Here is a 19,128-nt window from a genome sequence, read left to right on the forward strand (position 1 = left end):
AGCGGGGAGGAGTCAAGGAGAGGCGGCTGGGCTGGAGAATTCATGGCGGCGGTTGGGAGGATGGGTGGCCAGCAAGCACCAACAGAGCCCAAACGGGTCGTCCAACGGGTCAACTCGGAGGTTTCCATGTGGGGCCAGGCGAGCAACAACAACTACCAAATTCTATGCGGCTGCAAAGACACCATGAAGCATTTTTCAATGGCCGGGCGTGGAACTATTTGAAAATTGAAAGTAGAGTTTTACTAATAAGATTAGTGAAGAGACTAAAAAAGATGCATGTGGGTAGCTGCACAAGCAAGGAAGTTCATCCAGTTCTCTGAATTTAGGGTCTGGGTACAAGGATTTGTGCATTCAGAAACACAAGTATGTGGATCTTACAGTGATGAGCCTACATCGTCAGTTTAGATACACTGAATTTTTGGAAAAATGTAGCAAGAAAGGTACAGTTTTGATACAATTTCTCGCTTGCATATTGATGTTGCTTTTAGATGCCATTCGAAATTAAATAGGCAGGGGCCACGTGCCAGTGGACTCTCTTCTGTTGTTACTGTTTGGTTATTGTTATTCCTCTCCCTTTTGTCCTTGTAATAGTAAAATGAAAAAGATGATTGGTGTGGGCTCTTCCAATTTACCTCCCAAACATTGTTGATGCCAGGTGTGGTTGTCCTCCTGCCCTACCTGTATGTGTATTTGTCCATGTCCCCTTCAGCGCAATCAAAGCCACGCCACCCCCGCCCCCTCGTGTGTACACGCACTACCACTCCAAGCAACGCGCTGTCATCTACCATAACTTCTTCCATCATGCGTGGCCGGCGACATGTGAGCCCTGGAGCAACACAGTGCTGGACGTTTCCGGGGATGAAACGAGAGCAGCTTAAATAGCCCTGCACCCCTCGCGTTTCCCTGCCTTGGTTGCAACAACCTCTCGCAGACTTGGCTTGGCTTGGCTTGGCTTGCAGCTTCGTTCCTCCCGTGTGCAGCTCACACCATACTATACCACTGTGCTGCGGTGCAGTGTTCACTGCACCCATCTCCAGCTCGGGGCCTTTATAGGCAAGCCTTTTCCGGCCCCGTGATAATTCTAGAGAGAGAGGGGAGGGCAGAGGGGTGAGAGAGAGGGAGAGAGCTGAGAAGGCATGGCCATGGAGAGCGAGGAGGGCGCCGCACTCTGCGGCCACCAAGAATCGGCGGCGGCGGCGGCGGCCGTGAAGGGGGGAGGAGGGGGCGGCAAGAGGAGGAGGAAGGGGCAGCGGAGAGGGGGAGAAGGCGGGGAGAGGAAGAAGTACAAGCTGGTGAGCTACCACGAGCTGCCGGACTACATGAAGGAGAACGAGTTCATCCTCAACTACTACCGCTCCGAGTGGCCCATCCTCAATGCCGTCCTCAGCCTCTTCTCCTGGCACAACGAGACCATCAACATCTGGACGTGAGTATGAAGCGGATTCAATCGCATCGCCATTATTTCTTCTTCTCTGAATCTCGTTGCTGATGTTGGAGCCTGTGTTTCTTGTGGGGTTCAGGCATCTCCTTGGCTTCATGCTCTTCTTCGGCCTCACCCTGGTGCATCTCGGCCAGTACTTCCCCCAGGTTGCTGATCTGATTGGGAACCTTTCCTGGTGAGCTTCTCTTCAGATTATGCTACTCTCCGTCAGTGCAAATTGGTTAGTTTTGTTGAATGCGTAGTTGGAATTAGTGTTGCAATATAATGATGTTACAGTGGCTCTTAAGGAAACACCATAAATTATCCACTAGGATTTTACATCATGCTTAACTTCTGGTTCAAGGAGCCGATGATTGTTGCGAGTTTGTACTGAAACCTTTGTGCTACTAAATCTAGCTGTATTCACAGGTCTCACCAACTGAATTTAATTCTGATACACCTAACCTTGACAGCGATACTACATATGTTTGATTCTGCTATGATAAGATCGCTGAGTAAATGAGTAAAGAAGTAGTTCCACAATTGAGAAGTTGCTTATACAAATCCCCTCTCTCTCTTTTTACTGCAGGCCAATCTCAAAGGTTGCTGAAAATGTCTCCAGCAATATTGGGGATGTCTTATCGGTAAGTAACTTCCATTTCCTGAAACAGTTCGTGGTAATTCTTGGAGAATATACTGGATTGCAGTAAAATTGCCCTGGTTAGAAATAGAATTCTGTCAGCTACTTTGAATGCATCAACTTTTCTGTACTGGTTTGTTGCCTTTTGTTTGTTCTGGTGTGCATGACATGGAAGGCAAGGGTGGGTGAGCTTCTGATTGCTTGACTTGATGGCTAGATTTAACTTTTTTATGGCGCCTTTTTTTCTGGTCCCCATGATAAAAAAAAAAGCACAAATGTGTTGTTGCTTCACTTCATCACAACAAGTTAACTTTTCATGATGTGTTCAGAGGATTGGATTGTGATCTAGTGATGTGCTTATGTTCATCCCGAGGTCATGACCACAAGGACACGGCTCTTGTGTTGTCACCGCTTTCTTTCCAGGCCAATTCCTCGTGTTTGAAACAATATATCATCATGAATATTGCTTGGAGGTTAGGTGATGTGATAGTGTCATGTATTGTGGCACACGACGCAATTTGCATGATCTTGGATGCTATGCCATGTGTGTACTGAGTTTCCGTATGAACCCATATTTCCTAAAGGATTTCATATCAACCTTCCATTTTCACTTGATGCTTTTACTGTTGATCCTGGGTTTGCAAACATGCTGATGCTTAATTGATAATGTATAGCAAGCCTTCATCTGAATTCACTCGCTTGTCATGGTTTCCCAAATGTTCGGAGAGAATATATATGGTTGGATGTAGCATTCACACTGTACTGTCACTTCAATTACTACTATTTGGGGCACATTGTTTTCAGATGTCATAAGATTATTCGAAGAACATTGCTTTCAATGTTTAATGGAAGCGTGTCAGAATTTACTACTACTTGTTAACCCTGGTAACTGTCATGGCAGTGATTAACTCGGTACACATTTATCTGATGCATGCATGGTTCAGGGTGCGGCGATGTTCATCCAGACGAACCCGACCCTGGCCTCGTACGGCATGGCGGTGACGTCGCAGACGACGCGGTGGCCCTTCTTCGTGTTCCTCGCCGGCGCCATGTTCTGCCTGCTGAGCAGCAGCGCGTGCCACCTGCTTTCGTGCCACTCGCACCGGCTGAACCTGTTCCTGATCCGGCTCGACTACACGGGCATCGCCGTCATGATCGTGGTGTCCTTCTTCCCTCCCATCTACTACATCTTCCAGTGCGAGCCGCACTGGCAGGTGGTGTACCTGTCGGCGATCTCGGCGGCGGGCGTGGGCACGGTGTACGCGCTCATGTCCCCGCGGCTGAGCGCCGCCCGGTACCGCGCCCACCGCGCGCTGCTGTTCGTGGGGATGGGCCTGTCGGGGGTGGTGCCGGCGGTGCACGCGGCCGCCGTGAACTGGCACGAGCCCCGGCGGAACGTGACGCTGGCGTACGAGGGCGCCATGGCGGCGTCATACCTGACGGGCACCGCGTTCTACCTGACCCGGGTGCCCGAGCGGTGGAGGCCCGGCGCGTTCGACCTCGCCGGGCACAGCCACCAGATCTTCCACGCGCTCGTCATCGCCGGCGCGCTCGCGCACTACGGCGCCGCCATCGTGTTCCTCAAGGCCCGCGACGAGATGGGCTGTCCGGCGTAGCACCGCCGCCGCCGGGAAGAGATCGTTTTGCTTTACAGCTTTACTTACAGCAGCAGCAGCAGCAGCAGCAGCAAGTGTGCAATATTGAAATTACCGCCTTCCGATGAATGACAGTTGATTGTCGTTACAGATTCGTTCCCAATTTGTACATAGAAGAAGATCATGATTGGTTAATCGATTCTTTCCCGGCTTGAATCCAATCTGCAAATCCAAAGAAAAGGGATTTGATTGATCAAAGAGGTGATGTGCAGGTAGAGGTCCTGGCTGCATGCCAAGTTTTTAGTTTCTCGTTCAGACGTCACGTACGCGTCTGCGGTGACTACGCGAGCACGCTACTCCTCCAGTATGCAGTTGCTTTCAGGCGGAGACGACGAGACCCAATACAGATGGAGCCGTGGGCATTAGAGGTGGTGGCGCTCACCGGCCGGCCGGCCGGACTCATAAATGGCGGACGACCCGCCCAACAACCGAACGGACCTGAGCTCGTTGCGGCGGTCGGTCCGGTAGACTGGCCGTCCATTCGTGCCATTTAACGCCCCGTTCGGCCACCGGCCAGAGGGCTTTTTCGCCGTCGAATGCACGTCGCCGTCGGCATCGTCAGCCGGGCCGGCGCTGCCGAGTGCCAACCCAATCACGGCGCGACCGCGAGGCATTCCTGCCACCGCCGCCGGTACGACGACGTGCTGGCTGCCTCTGCGCCGGATCCAGGTTACTGGTAAATGGCTTCGGTACATCCGGAGCAGAGCCATTCAGAATTTCAGATTGCATAAGATGTGACTTGCCGACCTGGCCAGCAATTTCATCAAGGAGTTGGCCATGATAAATTGCTGATCACGTGTTGTTCCTAGATACATGTCCAACCAATACGTTCCAATCGCATCCGAAATCGAGAGTCACAAGTGATAATAGAAAAATAATAGATGAGGATTTTTATGTGCTAATTTCCATATAAAACCATAATTAACAAATATCTGTTTGGCTGCTTTTTAGGAAAAAAAATGATGTCCGTACTAACCAACCAGTGTCAAGCTGTTTGGTCTTGGCAAACGTGGGCCGCGCTGATCCAAACGTGTGGGCTGGCTCACTGGGCCGGGTGGAGAAGGAAGCCTCTCATGAGTCGAGGGGGACGGGAAGAGGGAGAGAGGCAGAGCGCACGGCGATGCCGGAGCTGCCGGAGGTGGAGGCGGCGCGGCGGGCGCTGCAGGCGCACTGCGTGGGGAGGCGCATCGCGCGCTGCGCCGTGGCGGACGACGCCAAGGTGGTCGTCGCGCCCGCCGGCCGCGCGGCCTTCGAGCGCGCCATGGTCGGCCGGACCATCGTCGCCGCGCGCCGGAAGGGGAAAAACCTCTGGCTGCAGCTCGACGCGCCGCCCTTCCCGTCCTTCCAGTTCGGTCAGTATATCTGCGTACTATGCTGGCTTGTCTTTGCTACAATGCTACTACTGGCTTCACAGCCCATGTCTTGCTAAAACCTGTTTTAATATGCTGTTATTCAGAAGCTGTTAGGTCAATTGTCGCGATTTAGTTCGTGCTCCTATGCAATTGTACGAAAATTTATTAAATTAGCTGTGATTTATGTTGAACTCTCCTTAGCAAACCCACTATTTCTGCTGCTTTGCTATTGTCTAATTCTGAGGAAGTGAGGGCTTGTAAGAGCTTGCTTTGGATTGCAGGGATGGCAGGTGCGATATATATAAAGGGCGTTCCTGTTACAAATTATAAGAGGCGAGTGGTCTTCTCCAGTTCACACTTTGCGACTATGCGAGTTCAGCAATATGTTGTTAGGAATAATTCTTCGTAAATGGCTGCAGATCGGTTGTCAATTCCGAAGATGAGTGGCCCTCCAAATACTCTAAATTCTTTGCTGAGGTAACAAGCCCAAACACAACATATCATCAATCCCACTATGTTGCTTTTGCAACTGTGCTTGTATATACTGATGAAATATGATGTGAAGTAGCAGTTGGTGAGTTTAGATCAACATAGAATTCTCGTTCTTGCACACTACTGTTCGTTTGTAGAATGACATTCAATAAGCAAGAAATGTCTTGCAGCAAAATTCATCTTCAGATGAGCCAGTGACGTATCATTTCAAATGGACTGTGGTTGTTAATGTCCCCATCTTTGCTAAGCAGGGCTTAGAGCCCTGAGTCCATCTTAGGGCTTGGGTTTTCAGTGATAAATTGATTTGATAAAATAAAGGAATAGGCTCATGGATAAGTAGCAAAGTCTGGGATTTTCGCACTGCCTAATAGGATCGATAGTTGGGAGACATGGCAGGCAAGTTTTTTTTTTAAAGAAAAAAAACAGATCTGATTGTTGTCTAACCTCAACTTCACCTATGATGACTATTTTATCGGTTCTTTAGTCCAAAGACTGTACGGATTGTAATATTAATCTCAATTCAATTTTATTTTTGTAGAACTCAAAAGTTGGCTCAGGTGATGTTTTGTTTTGAACTTTTATAACCTTTTTTCTTGATTTACAGCTTGATGATGGCTTGGAGTTTTCCTTCACTGATAAAAGGCGCTTTGCTAGAGTTCGTTTGTTTGAAGATGTAAGTACTGTCACAGTTTTTTTTTTCTAATTTATCTGGAGTATGTTTCTATTTATCATCCAAACTTTCTCACCTTGGTAATGCTTGCAGCCTGAAACTGTACCCCCAATTTCTGAGCTAGGTCCAGATGCTCTCTTTGAGCCAATGTCTGTTGACAATTTTTTGCACTCCCTGGGTAGAAAGAAGATCGGAATAAAAGCTCTTTTACTTGATCAGGTGATCGGCATCCAACCAATATTAGCTTGCCTCAACAAAAAGGTTTTACCTGCATTATACACACTTGACTTGTTTCACTTATTATGAAATGAGCAGAGCTTTATATCAGGCATTGGTAATTGGATTGCGGATGAAGTGCTTTACCAGGTATTTGTCCATTCTAGAACAGTTGATGTAGCTTGCATAAAATGTAGCAATTAAATTTGATCTGTTTCCTTTTTCTTTTCAGTCAAGGATCCATCCATTACAGATTGCTTCAAATCTGTCTGGAGAGAGTTGTGAAGCACTGCACCAAAGTATCCAAGAGGTGGGTCTAACTTTGAGATTGCTTTGAGGAACTGAAATACGTTCTACTGATGCAGCCCTGCATAATACATAACTCCTGACCAAGAACTTGCTATAGGTTGTGAAATATGCTGTTGAAGTTGATGCTGACCTTGAGCGCTTTCCAAAGGAATGGTTATTTCATCACCGTTGGGGCAAGAAGCCTGGTACAGTCAATGGTGAGATTCTTTCCTGAAGTTTCACCATGATTTTACTGAATGGGCAAAGTTTGCGTATATCTGTTTTTGGTGTGATGCCTATAACTAATAATCAAACATGCTAGTTCCAATTCTTCATATGCACTAGTAGATTTTGATTACTTCTGAGGTGTTAGAAGGTTTCTGACCCTTGCAGGAAAGAAGATTGAATTCATAACAGCTGGTGGCAGGGTAAGTGATTGTCCTCTTCAGTACTTGACCTTCAGCTATGCCAGACGCATCTAGCTTCTGATATCTACTCTCTTTACACAGACGACAGCCTATGTGCCGCAATTGCAGAAACTGACTGGAGCCCAATCCAGCAAAATGATAGCCGCTAACCTGGAGCAAATGGTTGAGAACGGTGATGCCAAGGATCCAGAGACTGACGGAGAAGACGCTGATATGTTGAAGCCCAAAAAGCGAGCTACAACCTCCAGGGCTGTCAGGGGACAGCAAAACAAAGATAGCGTAGGTTCCAGTTCCAGAAAAGCAAGGGGAAATGGTGGTGGCAGTAGAAAACCAGGTACCAACGCTGAGGCTGTGGCCCCGAAAATGGCTGTTGCCGAAAGCAACGGCCAGCAAGATTTGGACCAACCCAGCAGTAATGCAGTCAACAACTCAGATCAGGTTATAAGAAGATCATCAAGGAAAGTGAAACCCCGCAAGTAAATAGATCAGACCGATCCTTTAGTTCAATGGAAATTTGCATACGGCATTTTGGTTTATATATGTAGCCAGCAGATTTGTGCTGGATGTATGCCACTCATCTGAGTGAAATCCCTTGAAACATGGAGGGATCATTGGCCCTCTCTCTTTTGGTTACTTGTATGCATCACTGTATTCTGTACCTTGAGTCCTTGACACGTGTCACATGTTCTTGGGGAATTTACACTACTCAACGCGTGTTTTCCCTACTATCACCCCTGTGAGTGGCGCAGCTCTTCAGTGCTATGAACAGTCTAGGTAACAATGCATTCATGTTCATGTACTCCATGGTGGTGGTGCTATGGAAGAGGTAAAAGACCTTTTCCTCTGTTTGGGCGTGTGCAGTTCCACATTTGATTCTCTACTTGCAGTGTGTACGCGATTGTGTGTCATTCTTCATTCTTGTTACATTGCTGAATATCTGCCGAATGAAAATTTCTGAAGATCGGTCATTCTCTCAAATTTGCATCTGCCTCGAGGATGGTTCCTGAAAGGCCTGCCGGAGTGATCTGGACCGTTGAACCGAGATCCCAAGGTAAGATTCAACAAGCTTTTCTTGACGAAAGCAGGCAAGATGGTGCATAAACAGAGAGCCTTTCTGTTTAGCTTGTGGACTGAGAAGCCAATCATCAGCCACCAATTAGCTATGCATGATGCACGCTTTCTATGCTCAAGGGATCGGACCATGCTCTGATTGGTGATAGTTGGAGGCTTCAACTTTCACATGCCGTCCGTCCGGCCGGCCGGCGTCCAAAAGCTTCAGGCCGAAGTGTACATGGTAAGAAAGCAGACAGCAGCGACTGTTGCAGGCCACATCGATGGAAACAAGCGGCGATCAGCTGCGAACGTCGCTGTACAACGCGCTCGCTCGCTCGCTGGATCACGGGTGACAAAGCGCCAAACGACACATGCCCGCGCGTCACTTTTGCGCCTATCACGGCGTGCCCCGGTCGGCCGCATTCTGCAGAGCTTGCAGAAGCCAGCAGCTCCGGGCCGCCGTCGTCGTCAAACTATTCTCTAGGGTTTTGCGGCCGGAGAAGACTATACTAGCTGATGGATCGCCACGCGCGTCGATGCGTCACTTACTCATGTGAGAGATCGCTCGGACCGAGAGCCCCGGCAACATCTCTGTGGCTGTGCAGTGTCTCACACGCACTGACATCAAAGCCAAGCATGTAGATCCAAATCTCCAATTAGAAATTCAGATATTCAGATTCAGGCGGGCAGCAAATCAGCCATCGACACCTCATGCTTTTATTTTTTCTCATCGGCCGTACGAGCTTGCCGTACTCATGCATGATCCCAGTGTCACTTGAGATGGCCACTGATTAGTAGGTTTCACGTTTCAAAAAAAAGATTAGTAGGTTTCACAGGCATAAACCTTAGGCAAAATTAAAGATAGGTGCACAAATTATTGGAGATATGCAATGCAACAATCACAAGCTCATGGCAATAGAAATCAACCGCCAACCCTCTCGCCTCGAACAGAAACGACACCACACGAACAAGCAAGCTGCCGAGGCCAGCCAAATTAACTGAAACAACTCAACAGGCCGGTTAAGAACGAACCACAGCAGAAAACACAACAAAACACAGGTAGCTAGAGCGATCTTGATCCATCGGCAGATCGACGTGCTCCTCTTCTGGAGCCTAGCTAGGAATTGAAGAAGCAGACGATGACATCCTCTCATGTCGATCTCTCTTCAAAATACCGAAGAAACTCACTCCAAAACCCCTGCATCTGCACGTCGTAGAAACAGATCGATCAGAGTCAGGCTACCATGCGTGTGTATGTCATGAGCTTGCAGCAGATCAGAGAGACTATGGGTAGTAGTGACGTGTACATGTGCACGGGTTACTAGTTGATCGATCAGACGGTGCAGGTGTAGCCGGGCGGCGGCGTCTTGCCACAGGTGAGGAGGAGCTGGAGCGCCAGGGGCAGGTAGATGTTGATGTTGAGGAGCTTGAGCTTGATGGTGGTGCAGAGGCACACGGCCGCCTCCAGCTCCACCAGGCCCTCCAGCAGCGGGCAGCACTTGTTCACCACGGGGTCGCCAAGCCCGACGTGCACCAGCCCGCCCAGCAGGTCCACGCACGCGCCCAGCTTCAGCGAGTCCGCCGGGCACGTCGGCGACGACGGCGTCGGGGTGGCGGGAGGAGGAGGCGGACACGGCGTCGAGCTGCTGCCGCCGCCGCCGGGAGGGTAGGTCACGGGCGGGCCGGTGACCGGAGGCGTCGTCGAGGGCGGGCCGGTGATCGGGGGGACCGTGACCGGTGGGCCGGTGATCGGCGGGTAGGTCACCGGTGGCCCGACGACTGGTGGCGTCGTCGGAGGGCCGGTGATCGGCGGGTAGGTCACCGGCGGCCCGACGACTGGTGGCGTCGTCGGAGGGCCGGTGATCGGCGGGTAGGTCACCGGCGGCCCGACGACTGGTGGCGTCGTCGGAGGGCCGGTGATCGGCGGGTAGGTCACCGGCGGCCCGACGACCGGGGGACGCGTGACCGGAGGGCGCGTGACCGGTGGCCCGACGACCGGCGGGCGCGTGACGGGGCCCTTGGGCGGACCGACGACCGGAGGACGAGGACGAGTGACCGGCGGGGCGTAGGAGGGGCGGCCCTTGGGCGGACCGACGACCGGAGGACGAGGACGAGTGACCGGCGGGGCGTAGGAGGGGCGGCCCTTGGGCGGGCGCGTCACCGGCGACGGGTAGGAGGGGCCCTTGGGCGGCTTGGGGTTCTTGGGCTTGGGCGACGGGTAGGAGGGCTTGGTCTTGGGCGGGTGCGACGGCTTGGGCGCCTTGGGCTTGTCGCAGTCGCAGTCGACCTCGTGGTCGGCGGCCGGCAGCGAGAGGATGGGCGTCACAGCGGTGGAGAGCAGCAGCAGAAGCGTGAAGAGGAACGGCGGGAGCTTCTTGCCGCTCGCCGCCATGGCTGCTGGAGGTGGTGGTGGTGGTACTAGCTAGAGGGCAGGAGTGTGCACTCTAGGGTTTCGAGGTAGTGTGGTTTTATAGAAGAGAGCGAGGGATTGTAAAGGGGCGCCCGTGAGTGAGTTCTAGGCCTCTAGGGTATCTAGGTAGGAGTATACTAGTGCAGCTAGTAGTGTTCTGGATGTGTACAATTGTGGGAGTCACTGACGTAGTCAAGTTACTGTGGGGTGTGGACTGGAGTAAGACTTTATTTACTGATAGTTCATGTCTTCATGGTGATCATCACGTGGTTGTGTAACAGTTAACACTTAGCAGTCCAGTAAAAAATGCATGTATATTCAGTTACCATAAGCTAACCTCTACCTACATAATGCATTTGTTTTCATTTTATATAATGGATGACAAAAATCAAACTTGATGGGTTTTGAGCATCATCTATAGTTAATTGAACAAAAAAATAATTATTATAAAAAGTTTTATAAATACAGAAACTAATGATCAAATGAGTCTACTTCTAAAAAGACTCTTGAACTTCTAACATGCCGTATTAGAACAAGGGTTATGAATTATGATATAGTTATCTTTTGACAAACTTTGAGCATAAAATCTATCAGGTTCGTGACCTTTGGATTAATCTTGATTGGATGTCCTAGATCTCCTTCGCCCTTGCTCCCTAGCCCTAATCCAACTAAACCCCCTACACGTAACACGGACGTTGCAGAACATTATCCTAGCCCGATAGATCATTCATTATTCATCACGTGCTCCACACACCTTGCAATGTCTTATTGGCCGGTGTTGTACTGGTACCTTTGGCATTTCTAAGATCCGTCGAAGACCACACCCAGTACTTACCCATGACGTGCTTATCGCAGTCACTAACTCAATTTGCCCCGTAATGACGCCTCATCATATCTTCTTCTTCTCGGTCTCCAGTGGCTCCTACCATCGGGTCCACATGCGCTCATACCATGACTTGTCCATTAGCCATCCCTAGCTGAACAATAGGCGGTGCTCACCGCCGCCCATGGTTGGCAGCTACAAGCCTACAAGTAGTCACCTTTTATTTCTGGGCCAACCTTTTACATCGGGAGGTTTTACCATTGGAAAGCTTTGTGTCGTGAGGCATGGATTGTTGTCCCAATCCAATGCAACCGGCCTGTTTGTTGAGTAGTGCGATGAGTGGTGCGGCATCGCGGTTGATGTCTCGATCCAACCGGCTAGTGTTGTTGTTGAGTTGAGTTTGAGTGGTGTATTGTGCGATGGTGTTGTGCGGCTTGTGTTGATGTTCTAATCCAACCGATCGGAGAGTTGTAGGTGATGTAGTTGTGTTGTACATTTTCGGATCTGGTTTATCTATAAACTGGATCAATTATCTTCTTCTTATTAATATACACCGAACCTAAAGGTTGAGAATCTTTCAAATTCACCTACACAACACGTCTAAACCCGAACTTCAATTCGACGGAGGAGAAGACGTCTAAACCCGAACTTCAATTCGACGGAGAAGAAGACGTCTCAGGAGCAGATAGAAGAAATTGGCTGAAGAAGAAAGTTGCACGAATCTCAAATCAAATCCTGTCGTGTCATTTCTCCTACGGACCTTGTCCTATCTCGAAATTAAAGTCTAGAGAAAGCGCACCGGTAGTCCGGCACGCATCGCACATGGTAGGCAAACCCGCAAATCATGCACGGCACGGCTACAGCTGAGTCCTCCGGTGAAGTACAGTACATACATCGTACACTAGCAGTACACAGCACGCGCCATTGAGTCTGGAGATCGAGCGGCGCGGCCGACCGACCGACGCTGCCCTCGTCGGCGTGCGTGCACCGTGGATGCCCCCCGGAATCCTTCGCCGTACTCGATCGGCAGCGCCGATTTGACAGCCGCTAGCTGCCGATTGGATATGCCGTCCATCGCCGCCACCAGTAGATGTCGCCCCCGTACGTACGACAAGCTCGTCGTTGGTGGGGGACCGGGGGTACACGCCATGTCGATCGCCACCGCCACCTCCACTGACCGGTCGCCGCCTCGTCGGCGCCGGCGCGCGAATCGTGCCCAGCCAGACGCACCGGGCCCTCGCTCGTCCGGCTCGTCGATCGGCCACGACCGGCCAGTACGGTGCAGATACGCCGCCTCTGATCCTCCATCCCTCTGTGCGCGCGTGGGAGACGACGACGCACGCCGCAGCAGGTTCGCGGCGGCCATGATGCACATGCACTGCACTTGCGCGGCCGGCCAGCCGGCCAGCTCTCGGTCGATCCGGCGCGTCCGTGAGGGATGTGGGCCGGGCGCGTACCGGACGTGGCCTTATGCGACTCGTGAACCCGGCGGCGCGGGCCACGCCCTATCCTCTTCCGGTCGACCGTGCGGACGCCCTGCTACTGCTAGCTGGCCGGCGCTATCTCTTTCCCTCCTCAGTACCTCAGCTCCGATCGTCCATCCGGACCTCCTGCCATAGCTGGCCAGCTGCCCAGCGCTGCCTGCCTCCTTAACTTGTCGCCTTCTTCATTCCGGCTCTGGTTCTGGTCTCTCGCATAAGTCTATGGGCGTCCGATTGGACGAGTGGTTTTGCTTAGGATCCACGCGGGCGGCCGGCGGCCAGCGCCGCCGGGGCCTACGTACTGCAGGGCTTCACGATTTGGTAGATTGCAGTGCGCGATGTCATGTCGAGTGTTCTACATTAGTGAGAGAGCGCTGAGGGATCTCAGCTGTATCTACTATATACATTCTGCATCTAGATGTACTATGAATTAATCTCTCCACTTTGAAATATAGAATATAGGTAGAATATGATGTACGGTTTCTCTTATATAGAATATAACTAGCAAGGTTTCTCGTGCTAATAGCGCGGGTATCTAGTTTTATTATCCAATATATTATTTTTTATTTAAAAATAGATGTAAATGATTTTTTTGAATGATGTCATTATAACTGTTTTTCCATATGCCTAAACTGAGGAAACATCTATGCCTTTTCATATCTGTTATATTATGTCGAGTACATTTTTGCAACATTATGTTAGTATTTCTAGAACTTAAATTCAGGAGAAAAAGTAATAATATCTTATATACAAACATACTTTTTCTATTTTTAGTGCCCCATATTTGGATTACCTGAAATATTTTTGGCAATATATAATGTTTAAAATTTTGAACTGGCGATAAACTTTTTCCTTAAGAGTTTTCATCACTAGGTATGTAAAATTATCCTCACATTTTTAACTGGCGATAAACTTTTTTCCTTAAGAGTTTCTATCACTGGGCATGTAAAATCTTTCTCATATTTTTAGAGAAGACCTAGATGAGTAGTTCAATGTATAAAGTAGAAGCAAATAATCTTCTTTCTTTTCTTTGTTCTCTAATCTCCTTTCTTTTCTTTATTCTCTAATCTCTAGTACCTGAAGCCTCATGCATGCATGCTCCCATAGTGTCTTACGATTGATGCACCTTTTTTTCCTCCTCCACTATAGTGTAAGTGTTGTGGGCTTTACGTGGGCTTATTGTGTGAACTCGTTTTATTTTACCCGCTGAAGAAACCCTAACAAACAGACCCTAATAATTATGATGGTCATTGTACCAATATCAATGGTTAATTGTTTATAAAAGCATGTATCAGTAGTGGTAGTAGCATGAAAACAAACGGCAAGCGTGAAAAATTTAGGGGCCTACGCCTTTTATTTAAGTAATGTGCTTCAAAATTTAGGTACCATTTTTCATTATTTTTATTTATAATTTAGTTATTTATAATTGTTATTTATATGCACCTTTTATTTTTATATTTCCCTCCAAATTCATATATAATACTATATATTTTATACTATTTTAATTTTAAGCTAAACTATATATTAATTATATTCAACAAAATCTTTGGATTAACTTAAACCATTAGATTATAATAAAAGTTAATATTGTTTATCACTTTTATTAGTGTGGCAATTTTCAAGCTATATTTCTAAATGTAGCGCATGGGCTATTTACATAAAACTTTTTCTTTCTCAAACTCAATAAAAACTGTCGGAGGAAATCTCCAGCCGGGTGGCGGAATGCATCCGCCTAATCCTATAATCCTAGTTTAGGATGAGTATGGGAGACCTACGAACGCTTGATCAAATGGTGAATGAACATAGAAAAGACACAGGAATTTAGAGTGGTTTGGGCCGCCAGAGCGTAATACCCAACGTCCACTTGTGTGTTGTATTGCTTGAGAAACCTTGAAAAATTATTGGACCTTGAGAACCTTGTGAGTCCCAGAGAACTTATGAGTCCTAGAGAGCTTTTTGGAACCTTGTATTCTAACGAGCGCACTCTCCCTCTTATAGACTCAAGGGGAGCATGTACAATATACGGGCCCCGATAGGTGGGCCCGGCGACTGGAGCATGTAATACGAGAGATATGAAGATCTTCCTCTCCAGCTCTTTCCTGTAGTTCTCTCGATCGAGAAGTTGATGTGTGTATCTGCAGCCAGGATATGGTCATGTGCCGCCTTACCGGCACAGTACCTGCTGTCAGTGTTACGCATAGTGGAAGACGTGCCGTCACTGTTGGGCTAGTACTCTCTGACAGGCGAAGGGGCTGCGCTTACCCGCCGCGCCGTCGCCTCCGCGCACACTGTGGCAGCACACGCCTCAGCTCTCCTGCAGCAGACCATCATCACCCCTCGCTCACACACGCGGCGCTATGAGTTGAATGCACGCCGTCTGCCCGCGCACAGTGCTCAGTGATGCGATGCGCCGCCTAGGAAACAGGCGGGCTTATCGTGGTGTCAGCATACCTGCCTAGTGTGTCAGTGGACAGGCCATACCCTGTCTTGGGCGCGCGCAGCCCACCTGCCCGTATTTAATGCGGTAGTTGGGCTGGCGTCCCACGGAGAGCCCGTGGCAGAGCTGGCTTAGCAGCCGCTTTCTCAGAGGCACGTGGCGGCACCGGACCTCCTCCCCGGAGGGAAGGGAGGTCCGGGCCGCCGAGGCCGACCCAGGTGCGCAGGCCCCCTGGGGGTCCGGCTTCCACACGTGGCGGCACCGGACCACCCCGCGGTGGTTCGGGCCTGTGGAGGCCAGACCCGAGCACCTTGCCCTTGTGGGTACGTGGAGGCGTCAGACCTATAAGAGCACGAGGGAGGTCCGGAGACCATAATCCCAGCTGTCAGACCCGGACCGTACGCCTCGTCACCCAAAGGCCAGGAGCAAGGTCACGGATAACCTCGCGCTTATCAGGTTGGGCACCCTAATAGGAGGTACCCCTATCTGTATGTACCGACAGAAATCAAACTATCAATTTTTATTATTTGATCAACTATTAATTACCTTATGTTTTTAATTTCCAAATTTAGTTATTTACTAATGAAATTACTACATGTACTCTTTTGTCACAAGTGCTATTTTTTTATTGGTTTAATTGCAAATTTAACTATCTACTAATTTTTCAATTTCAAATTTAGCTATTTACTCATCGTATTCCACAAGGACTCTTTGATGAAGTCCTATTTTTCTTATTATTAATTCTGAAAATATATATTTATTAATCGTATTTGATATGGACTCTTTGAGTTAGCCTAAACTATTAGTTCTTTATAAAATCTAACAGTGTAGGTTTAGGGTTCTTCTCTTTTTAGATTAACATGGAAATTTCTAGACGCTCCTATTTTTCTTATTTGTTATTTTTAAAATATATATTTATTAATCATATTTGATATGGACTATTTGAGTTAGGCTAGACTATTAGATATTCATAAAATCCAATGGTGCAGGTTTTTCTCTTTTTTTGATTAACGTGGGAATTTGCAGCAACATTGTGATCATTTCAAAACACTTCCAACCACAATTATTACTAGACAAATAGTTGGCCAAATACTAGAAAGTTTAAACATTCAAATGCGTATGTGTCTTATAAAATGGAAAAAAAAATGGAGCGTGCACTAAGTATAAGTTTCGATCCTAACAGAGGTATGCAATGATGAAATAAGAGAGGTACTATTCCACGGATGCCTACAGTAAATAATTGCCTTGGTTAAATACGACAATATAATCCATTTGATGGAGATCCGGTGGTCCTGCTCTTTTCTTCGTCCTTCGTATCAGCTTTCACTATTCTTCTTTCCTACCACCGACTTCCTCCCGTCCCTGGTGTCCTTCCCGCTGCCTCTTCTCGTGCTAACCTTTTCATTTTCTTTTTGCGAAACTAACCTTTTCATTTTGTGACTCCCTCGCTGCTAATGCCATCCAACCGCTATCCTCCGCAGCTCAGGCTTCTAAGCTTGGTGAAACTATAGCAATCGATGATACTTGCCTCCACGACAGTGTTGTAATAAACAGCGGGCTATAGCGGCCGAGTAGATCTCTTCGCTGTAAATGTCAAAGGCCGATATCTAATACATTGCTCGGCGCACCTCCTTAAATAAACTCCGTGCCTAACTCTAGCCGCGACTGAAAATAGTAAACTTTTTTGCGTTTGGGTGAATACCAACCAATTCTTCATTTTTCGGTCGAGCAAAAAATAATTTGTGAAAAATAATGATATATTACATACAAAACTTCACGGCTTATTTGTGTTTTAGCGAGCGTACACAATCCAGCATGCATCTCCCGTTGCATCGGATAACTTCTATAAAAGATTACATATTAAATTGTTAGCTAGTAACATAAAACAAGAGATTGTTAGATTCGGGTTCCCGTAAAATAATAATATCGCTGTCCCTGATGAGCTGCATGCATATATGTTTAACAATTTGGTCACATGAGGCGATGGGGTATAGTCGTATTTGGATGTTTGTGTGGAAGTCCTCTTGTTCTCGTCCTGCTAAATAGCAATAGTGGCGTGCGGTCCATGTGCGCTCGCCCTTGCATGGTATCCCAACTCGGCGTACTGAGAGAGATCTTTCAGAGATGTTCATGCGAGCTGTGTTTTTTTGTCACCCATGCATCATATCCTCGCTCAAAGTAATGTACAGAACCGTGTGTGACTGGGACAAACTTTAATCATTGCCTGGATAAGCGTGTGTGGTGTCGCCTTGTGCAACTTGCTTGCCAATTGGACGCTCACATGAGAATTTAAAATAGTGCTTCTTTGCAAAAAGAACACACAGAGAGAGAGAGAGTTTAAAGTAGTGAACTGCTCCAAAATACTCCTTGCTAATCAACTTCGCGCTGCCTGCCGTTCACATCTCGGTACACATATGTTGTTTGGTTTAGAATTACGTGTGTGTGGCGCGCGCATGTAATGCTCTCTCTAGTTCAAATCATAGGTGTGTGCATGTAATTTTCTTTGGTTGTTTGCATAACAGAATTAACATGTAATTAGAATCTTAGACCAACTCCTGCAAACTCTCTAAATAAATAACAAGCTCTCATTTTGGAAAGATCTCCAAATCTCTGGCAGCCACTTATCCACTGACAAATGGATCCACCTTCAGACTAAAAGAAAAAGGTGAGATTTAGATGTTATTGCTGGAGTTGAGTTTAAAAAAATCTAATTTGAGGCCATCGCTGGAGATACTCTTGTTACTCATCCTCTAAACCAAGCAGTGTATGGGTCCACTCTGTTCAGCAAAACCAAACAATGTATTGGTTCATTCGACGGGGACATTCCCCAAACCAACAGACCGATAGATCTCCAATTCCGTTTCGTCAAAAGTTCACTGCGCATTGGTAGTAAATTTTCCCCTTCTTTGTTAGGTAGCAAATCCATGTTGATTTCCATATATGCCATAAAAAAATATATCATCAAATAGTTCGCTTCAACTGTGAGCTACTGGTTTAGATTTTTCTCTCCCAGAGAGGAACACACTTCACGCTTGGGTCGCGCACTTGTGCTCGTTTTCGAATTTGGGCCGGGAGCTAATGTGACTGGACAGCCCACAAGTGGTAGTGCGCGGTCGAAGCACACTCCCCAGTCCCCACCAGCAACTGAACCGCGGCGCGGGTCCCCATTCCGTCTCCTTTAGTCCCACCTCGGGAAACGAGTGAAGCGCCGCACAGCTTAAAAAATCGACTCCCAACCCGCCATTCGCCGAGCTCAGCAGCGCGAGCTTGTTACCCGAGCGGGGGCGTTAAGGTGGTGATTGGACGTTGTTGTATGGCTGCGGGCCTGGGCCGGTTGCGCTCTTGCTGGCCCGCCCGGTTCCAAGTTGGTAGTTGGTCGGCGGGGCTTAAGCGAAAGCTGGGCCTCACGATCCATAATGTGGCAGGCACAGCGTGAGGCTGGCTTCACAGAGCAGCGACAACTGCCCGCTTCCAACGGTGGAAGGATAACGGGCCGCTGCGCTCTCGGCCCACAACGGGCCTCGCAGCCTACTCCAACGGACCACCATCTTTTTGTGTTTTTTTATTTTCGAAGAAAGGAATGATCCATGTTGTTACAAATTGAAGAGCGCTTGAGAGGTGGCATGAGACATATTCTGATTTTTCAACGAGATTTCATTTCATTTTGGCCATACGAGGGGCATTTTGATTATTAAAACGATTGTATTCCAATCCATAACTTAAGTGTTTCACTGGAAAAGGACTTGAATTAGTAAGGGGTATT

General features: G+C 48.3%; 3 protein-coding genes across 4 annotated transcripts; 2 read left to right on the plus strand and 1 right to left on the minus strand.

The window, feature by feature from the left end:
- Nucleotides 1–894: 894 nt before the first annotated feature.
- LOC112889702 (heptahelical transmembrane protein ADIPOR1-like) lies at nucleotides 895–3,876 on the plus strand. The gene is made up of 4 exons (XM_025956455.1): nucleotides 895–1,426; nucleotides 1,521–1,616; nucleotides 2,010–2,064; nucleotides 3,005–3,876. The coding sequence occupies exons 1-4, from the start codon at nucleotides 1,137–1,139 to the stop codon at nucleotides 3,674–3,676; spliced, it is 1,113 nt and encodes a 370-aa protein (XP_025812240.1). The 5' UTR covers nucleotides 895–1,136; the 3' UTR covers nucleotides 3,677–3,876.
- An 815-nt stretch (nucleotides 3,877–4,691) lies between these two features.
- LOC112889703 (formamidopyrimidine-DNA glycosylase) lies at nucleotides 4,692–7,892 on the plus strand. 2 transcript variants are annotated; one of them, XM_025956456.1, is made up of 10 exons: nucleotides 4,692–5,067; nucleotides 5,349–5,400; nucleotides 5,487–5,544; nucleotides 6,164–6,232; nucleotides 6,323–6,448; nucleotides 6,545–6,595; nucleotides 6,678–6,755; nucleotides 6,852–6,951; nucleotides 7,110–7,161; nucleotides 7,243–7,323. In XM_025956456.1, exons 1-9 carry the CDS (start codon nucleotides 4,836–4,838, stop codon nucleotides 7,115–7,117), a joined length of 774 nt encoding a protein of 257 aa, XP_025812241.1. In that variant the 5' UTR covers nucleotides 4,692–4,835; the 3' UTR covers nucleotides 7,118–7,161; nucleotides 7,243–7,323. The 2 variants fall into 2 exon arrangements, with proteins under 2 accessions (XP_025812241.1, XP_025812242.1); XM_025956457.1 differs by having other exon boundaries at nucleotides 4,731–5,067; nucleotides 7,127–7,161; nucleotides 7,243–7,892.
- Nucleotides 7,893–9,066: 1,174 nt separating this feature from the next.
- On the minus strand, nucleotides 9,067–10,651 carry LOC112889575 (repetitive proline-rich cell wall protein-like). The gene is made up of 2 exons (XM_025956290.1): nucleotides 9,522–10,651; nucleotides 9,067–9,418 (listed from the first exon to the last, which is right to left on the minus strand). Exon 1 carries the CDS (start codon nucleotides 10,604–10,606, stop codon nucleotides 9,548–9,550), a length of 1,059 nt encoding a protein of 352 aa, XP_025812075.1. The 5' UTR covers nucleotides 10,607–10,651; the 3' UTR covers nucleotides 9,067–9,418; nucleotides 9,522–9,547.
- Between the last annotated feature and the right edge of the window lie 8,477 nt (nucleotides 10,652–19,128).

Source organism: Panicum hallii, chromosome 4, assembly GCF_002211085.1.
Source record: "Panicum hallii strain FIL2 chromosome 4, PHallii_v3.1, whole genome shotgun sequence".
NCBI classification, from domain to species: Eukaryota; Viridiplantae; Streptophyta; class Magnoliopsida; order Poales; family Poaceae; genus Panicum; species Panicum hallii.

What these genes read in the sequence shown, in the direction of transcription:
- LOC112889702 (XM_025956455.1), top strand. Translation starts at nt 1,137, where the DNA reads ATGGCCATGGAGAGCGAGGAGGGCGCCGCACTCTGCGGCCACCAAGAA. An exon ending in GAGACCATCAACATCTGGAC is followed by an intron (nt 1,427 to 1,520) that starts GTGAGTATGAAG and finishes TGTGGGGTTCAG; the next exon opens with GCATCTCCTTGGCTTCATGC. An exon ending in ATATTGGGGATGTCTTATCG is followed by an intron (nt 2,065 to 3,004) that starts GTAAGTAACTTC and finishes TGCATGGTTCAG; the next exon opens with GGTGCGGCGATGTTCATCCA.
- LOC112889703 (XM_025956457.1), top strand. Translation starts at nt 4,836, where the DNA reads ATGCCGGAGCTGCCGGAGGTGGAGGCGGCGCGGCGGGCGCTGCAGGCG. An exon ending in CTTCCCGTCCTTCCAGTTCG is followed by an intron (nt 5,068 to 5,348) that starts GTCAGTATATCT and finishes TTTGGATTGCAG; the next exon opens with GGATGGCAGGTGCGATATAT. An exon ending in GAGTTCGTTTGTTTGAAGAT is followed by an intron (nt 6,233 to 6,322) that starts GTAAGTACTGTC and finishes TAATGCTTGCAG; the next exon opens with CCTGAAACTGTACCCCCAAT.
- LOC112889575 (XM_025956290.1), bottom strand. Translation starts at nt 10,606, where the DNA reads ATGGCGGCGAGCGGCAAGAAGCTCCCGCCGTTCCTCTTCACGCTTCTG.